Raw genomic sequence first — 12,321 nt, 5'->3', positions numbered from 1 at the left:
TACAAAGGTTGGCAGGGTTGTTGATGACAGTAATGGCAGTGTGTTACTGCAACAGGATCTAGAAAACTTGGGCAGATGGGCTGAGAAATGGCAACTGAAGTTTAACATTGAAAAATGCAAAGTACTGCATATGGGGAGAAGTAACCCCAGAGAAACGTACCAACTGTGTGGTAATACACTTATGGTGTATTACCATACACCCTGGTAATTACCATATTACCCTGGGAATAATTGTGCAGTCAGATATGAAGTTTTCTGAGCAATGTAGACAGGCTGCCAGGGCAGGTCATGGGGTTTTGTCAATGATATACAGGAATTTTGCAAGCAGGGAAAAGGAGGTGATTCTCCCTCTGTATAAGGCAATGGTCAGGCCACGCCTTGAGTACTGCGTGCAGGTCTGGAGGCCTCATTTTAGGAAGGATGTAGATTTGCTTGAGTGTGTACAGAGAAAGGCAACAAGTTTGGTGAGGGGAATGAAGGGATCATCCTACCAGGAGAGGCTTAAGTTCTGCAAATTGCAGCAGCTGGAGACTAGCATCTGCAAGGTGATCTGATTGAGTTGTATAAGGCCTTGAATAGTTTGAGAACGCTGGATTCTGATGGGATTCTTCCAATTGTTCAGATTACGAACCCAAGGTGGCATAAATTCAAATTGAGAAAAGACAGATGTAGAATAAATGTGCGGAAATTTGTCTTTAGCCAGTGAGTGGTTAATTGCTGGAACAAACTTCCATCTGTCATTGTGGAAGTTGATAGGTTAAATAAATTTAAGAAGGAACTGGACAAATATTTTGAGGGGATTGTTTTATAATTTTTTTTTTTTTTGGCTGATGCTGCATAAGCTCATACACTTGCTTTCTTGCATCACATGCCACTAGTACTACTACTACTACTACTACCACCTTCAAATACACATATAGTTATAGTTATTACCCAGTTTATTAACAAAACAAATTATAATAAAATATAATAAGATAAAACCAGTAGCTTTCGGGACGCGTGTCCCTTTGTCAACTGACAAGTTAATACAAATTTTGAATACAATACAACGAGCAAAGTGGCACGTTAATCATGCGTCATTGTTGTTGCACGGACGTGTGCTGCTTCTACGCCACTGATCATCCAGCAATAAAACGGCAGTTTCCAGGATGGGATGTAGACGCATGCCTTTCTGGCAATTTAATGCCTTAGAATTGTTTATTATGTTGAGTGACTCTAGCCATAGGCGGTGGCGAAAGTGTCATGAGTGGTCCACTATCTCAAAGTCGCGTTTGGGGTCAAGATCATGGTTGGTGGCCCAAAAATGTTCTGCGACCGCGGACTGGTCAGTTTCGGCAAACCGGATTGCTCTGTCGTGTTCTGTGAGGCGGTCTTGGAGACGTCTTGATGTCTCCCCTATGTAGCAACTGTTACAGTCTCTGCAGGTGATACGATACACCACATTGCTGCGTAAGACAGGTGTGACAGCGGTCTTCACGTTGGAGACAAGTGACCGTAGGTTCCTGCAGGGTAATTGCACACATTTGATGTTGTAGCTTCTAAGGACCTTCGAGATGCGTCCTGACACTCCTGGATAATACGGAATGTAGGCGGACGATATACCGATCTGCTTCGGAGGTCTTGGGTTGGATGTGAGTTCTTCTGCCTGTAACAGGCATCTGCTTAGTACATGGGGTGGATAACCGCATCTGGTTAAGTCCGTCTTCACGCGGGAGATCTCGTTACGCCTAATTGTGTCGGTGATGGAATGGCTCCAAGCCCTGGAGAATAGGGTGCGGGCAGTGCTATTGAGATGGGCAGAAGAACTCACATCCAACCCAAGACCTCCGAAGCAGGTCGGTATATCGTCCGCCTACATTCCATATTATCCAGGAGTGTCAGGATGCATCTCGAAGGTCCTTAGAAGCTACAACATCAAATGTGTGCAATTACCCTGCAGGAACCTACAGTCACTTGTCTCCAACGTGAAGACCGCTGTCACACCTGTCTTACGCAGCAATGTGGTGTATTGTATCACCTGCAGAGACTGTAACAGTTGCTACATAGGGGAGACATCAAGACGTCTCCAAGATCGCCTCACAGAACACGACAGAGCAATCCGGCTTGCCGAAACTGACCAGTCTGCGGTCGCAGAACATTTTTGGGCCACCAACCACGATCTTGACCCCAAACGCGACTTTGAGATAGTGGACCACTCACGACACTTTCACCACCGCCTATGGCTAGAGTCACTCAACATAATAAACAATTCTAAGGCATTAAATCGCCAGAAAGGCATGCGTCTACATCCCATCCTGGAAACTACAGTTTTATTGCTGGATGATCAGTGGCGTAGAAGCAGCACACGTCCGTGCAACAACAATGACGCATGATTAACGTGCCACTTTGCTCGTTGTATTGTATTCAAAATTTGTATTAACTTGTCAGTTGACAAAGGGACACGCGTCCCGAAAGCTACTGGTTTTATCTTATTATATTTTATTATAATTTGTTTTGTTAATAAACTGGGTAATAACTATAACTATATGTGTATTTGAACTATGGACCCCAGTACTCCAGGCCCATTCGTTACTACTACCACCTTTGTGTTCTGATTACACTCTAGCTTATATCAACAACAGCCTTCTGTGTTGCCTGACAATATACATGCATTGCATGCATTTTTTCCCCTGCCACGAGTCTTATTAGTTCATCTGACATCCATTTAGGCCTAAACCGCGACCAGTATTTCTTAGTCAAAAGCTTTCCTGAAATCCAAGTATATGATATCAAAATTATTTTCTCCATCCAGTTCCTTTGTGACTACATCATAATATCCAATCAAAATGGTCAGAGAAGATTTCCCCTTAGCAAACCCATGCTGCATCTGAATTGTAACTGCAATCTTGTCTAAATGATCCTGAATTGCTTCTTTAACCAACGACTCCATTATTTTCCCCAGACCAGAATTAAAGTAACAGGTCTGTAATTACTTGTGTCATCTTTTGATTCCCTTTTGTGAACTGGGGATACATTTGCACATCTCCAGTCTGTGGGGCCCTTCCTGAGTCCAAGGATGCCTTCATAATCATGAAAAAGGGCCTGCTAACTTCCTCTGGTGCTTCCTTTAATGTAACTGTATAGAATCCATGCACCCCAGGTGCCTTTCATATGTTTAACTTCAACAATTATTCCTCCATTTTGTACTCAGTTCTGGAATTGTCCTTCATTAAAATCCCGCATTGTCCTCGATTAATAACTTCATGTGTGAATGTATAGGCAAAATACTAATTCAGTCAGCTACCTCAGCAGGTTCATCAACAATCGAACCATGAATATCAAGTGGATCAATCTGATTCATCACTTTCCTTCTAGAGTTTACATAAGTAAAGAAGCCTTTACTGTTTTTCTTTGCATCCTTTGGCAAAGATATCTTATAATCTGCCTTTGCTTGCCTAACCTCCTTGTGACTTGATTACAGACTAGCTTGTATTTACCAGAGGTTTCTGTGTTGCCTGATGATTTATATGCATCCCATGATTCTCTGCCGCGAGTCTCATTTATTTCATTTTACATCCATTTAGGCCTTAACCTTGAACAGTATTTCTTAGTTGGTATGAAAAATTCTAGTAGCTTCCAAGATTAATTCCTTGAATGCAACTCATTTAGAATTTGCTGTTGGCAACATCATCAGTTGTTCTCACTGTATAGAACTTAAACTCTCTGAGACCACTGTAGTCACTTTTACAAATGCAAAAACCTTTAATATAAAGGTTTTTTACCCCTGATGGTAGTTACATCTTTGAGTAAATCCCACATCAGTACGCTGTGATCACTGCCACCTAGTGGTTCCTTTCTCTGCAGATTCTTAATGCATGAATAATCACAACTGATAATCAGATCAAGAGTATTAGTCCCTCTGGTTGCCTCTCAAACATGCTGCTATGGAATGTAATCTTCCTGTAAATCCACAAAAGTCTTGCTAGTGTGTGAGTAACCAACTCAAGCTACAGTCAATACCTGGAATATTAAAATCCCTCATTATAAGACACTTGGTTTACCAGCCCACTCTATTTCTCAGTATAGTTGTTCGTTGTACTCACAAGAGCCTTTAGGCCTATAATACATTCCTAGTCTCATTTTTGCTTTCCTAATGCTTAGATCACACCAAACTGACTCAACATAGTACTGTCCACCCACGTCAACTGGATACACTGTCTTAGATTTTATGTGCTTCTGAATTAACAGTATCATCCCTCCACCCTTGCTATCCTGTCTGTACACATCGCACTCGCTAAATTCAAATTCTGTATTCCTTACATTTGTATGACACCACATCTCTGATATTCCAACAATATCCAAGTTTGATGTCATGACCAGTACACTTCAAATTCAACACACACACACACACACACACACACACACACACACACACACACACACACACACACACACACACACACACACACACACACACACACACACACACACACTTCTTGAGTTGGTCACAGATATCCTGAGAGGATATCTGTGACCAACTCAAATCCTCTGCTTGCACTTTCACTATAATATAATTCCTATATGCAAGTACTTAAATGCGGCAACAAGCATACTGGAGGTGATGACTGAGCTGCAAACCAACATCAGCTGGAGCAGAGGCATGGTTTCCACACCACATGGCAGAATGCTGACCCTTTTGTGTTACCAGGCAATACTAGATGGTAGATGACTAGTCAACTGGTGCAATACCACCACTTTGTTTTGGAAACTTGAAGTGGCGAAACCTAAGTGTCTCCAGAGCACAGCTCAGGCAAAACCCCCATCTCTTCCATCATGTGTGTGATTTTTGCCTTTTGAGGTTACGATGACATCATGATGAGCTCAACCTTCCTTACATTTCGAGGGTACAGATTGAAAAGTGTTACCAAGAAAGGCTTAAGTTCTGCAAACTGCAGCACCTGGAGAGCAGGCAGGCAGATCACCTCGCAGTCTTAAGTGACTGCGAGGTGATCTGATTATAAGGCATTGAATGGCCTGAGCAAGCTGAATGCTGATGGGATTCTTCCTCTTGCACAGATTAAGAACCTGAGGGGGAACAGATTCAAATTGAGGAAAGACAGTTGTAGAATAGATGTGCAGAAATTTGCCTTTAGCCAGCAGGTAGTTGAATTTCACTTGGACACAGCACAATGATGAGCATGGAAAAGATCTGGAAAGACAAATGTTAGCCTTACAATGAAGATCAGAATGGTTAATGCTATAGCATTTCCCATAACAACTTACAGGTATGAAAGCTGGACAATGAAAAAAGCAGACAGAAAAAAAATTGACGTTTTTGAACTCTGGTGTTGGAGAAAGCTGCTTCACATACCATGGACGGTGAAAGTTACAAACAGAGAGGTTTTGAATCACATCAAGCCAGAAATCAAGCTACGATTGACATATTTCAGTCATGTAATGCAAGTCAATTCACTGGAAAAATCATTAATGTTAGGAAAGGTCAGTGGAACAAGGAGAAGAGGTCGGCAAAGAACACACTGGCTCGACACCATCAAGAGTGACACTGACATGAACATAAAGGACTTGAAAGAAGTTGAAGATCGGACAGCACGGAAGCAGCTCGCCCATGAAGAGTCCAAAAGTCGGCTTTGACGGAATGGATGAAAACAACAACATCTTTGTTATTGAGGAATCTTATTCAGGAGTCTTTTAAACTTTTACTGGATGCAGAGTTGCTTTGGCACCAAGTTTCTTATAGTTAACAAATTGCTAGTTGTGGGGTATTTGTGGAATAGGTTCCATACAGCATTTTTTTTTTTTTTTGTATTATTTGGGACTGTGGAATGGCAGCTGTTGAAGCTGTTATTATAGGATAGTGACTGATGATGAAAGGATTGTCTGGTACTGGTTACTTAATACTTAGAAAGAGGACTGGAAAGCTCTACTACAGAAGTTGTAGAAAATAGATGTAAGTGGCTGAGCCAATATTCAGTAGTGTTAAATTCTGTCTGTCCAGTAGCAATGCAATGAGCTGTCCTTATCTGAGAAGGGAGAACCCCATAATGGATGATGTGCATTAAAGTCTCCCAACATAAAGGAGATGGATATTGAAGAATAAGGTCTTCCAGTTCTTAAAAATACATGGTGGCGGAAGGTAGATCAAAATAAGCAATAAGGCAATGTCAACCAGTATACATATTGCATTGTTAGAAGCTTCCAACAGCTTTTAACTAAATAAAAATAAACAGATTTATTTAAGGAGGTTTGAAGAGAAATGTGTTTACAAGTAACTTAAGAGAAATTTAACACCTCAATATCTCTCAATTAAAAATTGTGCAAATCTCTTCAGCAAGACAGATCTGTTACTCCATTCATGAGTACTATTTATTAGTATTATTATTAGCCATATGGTGGTGCAAGGAAGCCTGAGGCTTATGCTGCACCAGCAAAAAAAAAAAAAAAAAATTCAGAATTACCCTGAGAGAGAGAGAGAGAGAGAGAGAGAGAGAGAGAGAGAGAGAGAGAGAGAGAGAGAGAGAGAGAAAGAAGGGTCAGAAGTAGAAAGGAATCGCCAAGAAAGAGAAGAATGATGACATCCAGCTCAGGACCCTGGATCTGTCTTGTCGAAAGAGGCATAATTTTTTAACTGAGGGAGATACTTGAGGTATTAAATTTCTCTCTTATAAGCACATACCTACAGGATAATAATCACCGATTAGCTCATTGACATCATGAATGTTGCTGAAAGAGCCTCTACAGTTCCATTGTATGATATGGTCCATTATTTGGTTTTGGTAGAGCAGGACTGTTCTGACTGCTCTTTAAGCTGAGACTGTTTATGTAAATCCAGCTTCATCTGCTCTTTTGGAAAGGTTGGACAGTATAGACAGGTAGGTGTCCATGTCATGTTCTGCATGAAGATCTAGGAATGGTTCATCTGAGTTAACACTGTTGCCAATATCCATGTTCATTAGGGTAACATTTGTCTTCTTAGATGAAGCCAACGTTTTCAATTTTATGATATTGGTGTAAGAGATGCAATTGGTGAAACTGTAACTGGTGTATTGTTAGTTCTCTCTGCAGCATTCTGTTCCTTGGGTGTCTATTTTGAAAATGAGAGCATTGATCATGCCCAACCTGCAAAGGGTTTGTGTGTGTGGGGGGGGGGAACTGAGGCTTCAGTTTGTTTTGCTGTTGATTGATATTGGTGGATCAATGTTGCATATGGGTTTAGGTGCATCGAGAATAATCTGCTTGTTTGCATCTTGGTAAGCTGCTTTCTGCTCTATCCTACATTTCAAAAAAAAAATTTTCCCTATTTTCCAGAACTTACAGGATTTAGAGAAGGCTGGATGTTGGATAGTGTGGTTTTTCAGCATTTTTGTATATGTGCTTTTGACCCACAGTTTTTGGGCAGATTATATCTCCTTGACAAGATCTTTGGGAGTGACCACATTTTTTGCATTTATAGCATCTGACAGGATTTGGTATATGGCTGTATTCAGCAGTTGAGATGGAAAGAATGTCAAGATAGTGTTTCATGTGGGAATGTGCTTGCCATCCTTGTCCATTATGATACATTTGGCTTGTATGACTTTTTGGTTTTTCAGTTCCTGGATCAGTTAAATTTCTCTGACATTCATCAGGTCTCACTCTGCAATTACCCCTTTGGAGGTATTTAACAATGCATGTGGGATAAACTGTATTAGTAACCATGAAAGGTTGACAGTTTAGCAGAATTCCAGAATGCTTTTGATTCACAGTGTTGGCCAATAAATCATCTGATCTGAGTCTCCCACCATTTTGGTGAATCCACTGCATTTTCTAATCATTTCTGTATAAAAAAAGCAACACAATAGGAATGAAGAGAAGATTCTGAAAATGTATTTGTTTTTTATATCAGTGAAGGGGAAACACATTTCACCATAATAACATAAAAACCCACACAATTCCAGCTATCAGTATTATCGCAAATGCAATTAGATCGACTTTACTACCAGTTTATAACAGATTCCACTAGCAGAAACACAGCTGGAAATTGTTTTATGGTAGTAAACCCCAAAATGTGCTTTAGTAAAATGTGAGGTAATGAGGTGTAAATAGTGTGCCTCTGCCTTTACGGTATTGTTTATTCAGTTGCTACACGCGCGCAGCATTTTTTATGTGCATCAAGCGTGCCTCCTTGTTTTGTAATTGTGCTTTATTCCCTAAAAATGAATAAAATATTTAAAAAGTGTTAAAAGGAAGCATCCTGGTGAAGATACTACAGATTCAGAGAAAAAAAGAAAAGCAATATAGATAGACAGAGGCGGACCGGGTCAAAAATTCTTACCCGGGAAAACTTGTAGCGGCTTCATACTAGTGTTTATGGCCAAAATCATACTTCTGGTCTCCGGCCCACGGGGGTTTCCCTGGTAAGGCTTATGGCCAGTCCTCTTCTGTTGATAGAGAAAAAATATGAAATTGTGAAACACTGAGCAAAATGAAAGACCATGTGATATTGCACATGCTACAGGCCTAAATGAAGCAATGCTGAGAATTAGAAAGAATGCAGAGAAAATAAAAACAACTTTCATAGCAGGAACAAAAAAGTGTAACAAAAGTGTAAAAAAAAAAAGAAAAAAAAAAAAAGGTGCCTCTCAAAGTGTAACAAAATCCATTAGATCAAGACAAATAATTGGAAGAGATGGAACGTCTATTTGGATAGAAGATCAAACAAAGAACAAGTTTGCTTATGAAAGAAGTAAAAGCATTAGCAATATTTTATTACGTTTATTTATTGTGTTTGGCAATGTTTTGGTTACAAATGTGTGTTCAATCTTGGGTGGTCAGCACCCAACCCTATTTTTCCCATAGGGCCTGTTATTTATATTGCATGAGGGTTTCTAGGAACACAACTATTGTGCTATACGAGGACTGACTGTACTCATAGATCTGTCCAACAGAGAATGCAAGATAAGGAATGAGGGTCATTCCTACTGCCACGTGTCTATGCAAAGTATTTTTGACAGTAATGTGTTGTGACCAGTTTCATTAACAAAGCATGATTAATGTATAAACTGCTCAAGTGGAGGACAGTTGTTTAAAATATTCCATGGTTTGCTCCTTTTTGCACTGGGGGTTAACTTACCTTCTCCAATTTCCACCCCCACCATGGGGATGGAAGGAGCAGTGCTACTAAGAGATCAAGCAGTTGAAAGAGTTAGTTAAAGTTAGTAATATACATACCAAGAAAAGCAACGTGAATTTTCATCTTGTGTTCTTATGTGTGACTTTTTAAAGTACAACAGCTTAAATATGAACTACTGAGAGAAAACCATTGGGATCAACTGTCCTTGAATGTGCTTGGCACCTAGGTCCGTGGCTGAAAGATAATAAATGTACTAGGGATATACAGTGTTGCTTGAATAATTTGAAATATTGGTAATTCCAAATAATTTTTTTGCCCTTGACCCTCCTATTCTATATGGTAAAAAATAAATAAATAAAAATAGATATATCAAAGTTTAGTGCCTATGTTATTGGGTAATCCAAAGTCAATTATTCACATTAGGAATTTCTTTCACCACATATAAAAGAAATAGGAAAATTTTTAAATTTCCACTTAAGACAAAGAGTTAAAACATTAGATGCTAATAATCAGATTTATTTTCTGTATAATACAAACTTATTTTTCATTTATTCAATTCTGTTCAATACTATGGCCCCTTCTGACACTTCAATAAACTCAATTAATAACCAAATATTGATCTCCTATCAGCATCATAATCAAAAGAATGAAAACTTTATATTACTTAATATAAACATTTATTGAACTATATTTTCCACTGTATAAGCAAACGTAGCACATTGTCTGTCTTAAGTATAACCTGGTCACTGATAATTCAATTTTAAGATCACCTCCAAAGATTTATGTATAATCATGATGCACAAAAAATGCAATTTAACATGGACAACAGAAAACAAAATTCAAATATTGTTTTGTTAATATATTTTTATAATATATATTTATATATATATAAATATACATTTTTACTAATATAATATATTTTATTTTATTATTGCTAACATATATTTCACTAATAAAACAGCTCAGGGGTATCATGTTTGCAAAATTATGTATGGTAAAAACAAATTATCATTTCACATCCTTGGTCCAAAAAAATTAAATAAATAATAATAATAAATAAAAGAATTTTTTTTGCAGTTTGGATAATTTGAAATAATTTTGATGCCCATTCAATATAGAACCCAAGAAGAATTATTCTTTACAAAATATTCTTTATATTTTGTAAAGAATAATTCTTTACAAAATATAGTTTATCTTGGAAACATAAAAATTCATTTACAAATATTAAGGATGTCAAATCCATCAAATTAGTTAAAATTTACTAGCACTATAAAATATACAGATGTTCTAGTTACCATTTTTTTGCATGTCCTAGCTGCCAAGTATTCCTGATAGAACTCTGGGGTCATTGGACACCAAACCTAGCAAAAAGAGTAAGTATTTATAATAATTTTTTCAAGAATCAGAAATGCAATATTTATATAAAACTAAGAGAGTTTTTTAATATAAATATTTAGCCAAAATAACAATGGATCATTTTATAATTACACAGTAGGAAAATAGTACGTTAGCAAGTTTCAGCATTTTAGAAGAAAATTTCCGTTGTACATAATTTTTTTAAAGGTAAATGGTGTTTTGAGATTGACTTGGATATTGGCAAGATGTTAAGGACAATTATGGATGTAAAGTGGCTTAATGAAAGTCCAATATGAGCTCAGGGGTATTGTTAACTTTGTGATTTTAAAATATTTATATTATATGCAATGTTGCAGCTATGAATGGACTATTAAGCTAAAGATCTCATGTAACAAGTTTAACAGTACTTTATTATTTGCAGGACTTGTTTTCAAAAGCTCAAACTTTGTATAAGACTTTGTTTTGTTTAGCTCCTTTTTATGTGTTTGTCATGTGCTAAAGATTAACAAGCATATGCCTGTAAAATATACTAAGAGAGTACAGAAAACTTTATCTATTATCTACTCTATTATCTACCTTTAATCTTATGAATATGTTTCAGTTGCAATTGTAATCCATATTTAAAATACAGATTTTTTTTTGTGTTTTAGCATGTTGCCTTCTCTCTCTCTCTTTCTCTCTCTCTCTCTCTCTCTCTCTCTCTCTCTATATATATATATATATATATATATATATATATACACACACAGTTGTCGACTTCTGAAAAGCTGGACAGTAACTCTAAGAGGGTAAAACTGGTGGATTTTTTTGATGAAAACAGAAAATTTTTCAAAAGAAAGCAGGGGTTTTTTAAACTCCACACTGCACCATAAATTAAATTTCATTGGCAAATACCATTTTATATTAAAATACAGCCATTCGATTGTTTATCAGTATAGTATTTCTTAAAACATTACCTTACTTATGATTATTTTTTTTTATCTGTGGATTTCTGTTTGGATTGTCCATTAGACAATAACTAATTATGATTGTTTCAAGAAACACACTGTTGCAGACTCTGTAGTCTTCAGAAATTTTGAATCAAAGCCACTTTGTTTATAATAATGGCATTACTGTTTATAGTTGACTGTCAAGTGCATAATTTTCAAAGCTTCACCAGAAAGAAAAAGATTTGATCTCTTGCCAAGCATAACCTTGAGAGCCCAAAAAGCCTTGAAATGGTATTGTCTGGGTGATGGCATTACTCTTCACCACTGGCGAAGCACTGCTTATTCAAAATAGCACAATACACTGGTCAACATGTAAAATGTTACTAAAACACCCAACCTTGACTAATTTCATGCTGCTGAACTTGAAAATCACATTAAAATTTGTCAATTGGCTCTTCTTTTCAAATTATAGTTGGGGTCTCATATTAGCAAGTTACTCTACAACTACAGCTCTCGACAAAACGTATGGCAACACTGCACTTTCAGTACCACCATGCTCTTATCATGTGATTACCAAACAACATGAATCACTCAGGAGGCTTCCATCCAGCAGTGGACTGATAATGGCTGCAGTTTTATCCTTCTGAACCACCTAAGATCACACAGCTTAATGACCTCATCAGGGATCTCGAATTGCCAAAGAATAAGGCACAGCTTTTAGCCTCGAAGCTATAAAGGTGGAATCTTCTAGATCATTCTGCAACCAGTGTGATGCCACAAGATGACAGGTGTGCCATAAACTTTGCTGAAGTTGTATGACTATACGTAAATTGATTAGAAATTGACAACTGAGAACTTTTACCTATTTTAAGAAATTAAGTGTACGTTATTTACTCCCAATTATAGTTTTTATATATGTTTGTAATG

The 12,321-nt window shown here is 37.6% G+C and overlaps 1 protein-coding gene across 6 annotated transcripts in view; it reads right to left on the bottom strand.

Moving 5' to 3' along the window:
- hay (ATP-dependent DNA helicase hay) overlaps positions 1-12,321 on the bottom strand; it is a 461,732-nt gene that overhangs the window by 111,843 nt on the left and 337,568 nt on the right. For all 6 annotated transcript variants that reach the window (XM_090382541.1, XM_090382513.1, XM_090382523.1 and 3 more), the window contains one exon: positions 10,405-10,470. In XM_090382541.1, the coding sequence (XP_090238667.1) occupies positions 10,405-10,470 (66 nt within the window). The remainder of the gene's footprint in view (positions 1-10,404; positions 10,471-12,321) is intronic.

This window comes from Mastigoproctus giganteus, chromosome 1, assembly GCF_048544385.1.
Source record: "Mastigoproctus giganteus isolate SK-2022 chromosome 1, ASM4854438v1, whole genome shotgun sequence".
NCBI classification, from domain to species: Eukaryota; Metazoa; Arthropoda; class Arachnida; order Uropygi; family Thelyphonidae; genus Mastigoproctus; species Mastigoproctus giganteus.
Note: the sequence above shows the minus strand (reverse complement) of the source record. Positions and strands in the feature narration are given on the sequence as shown.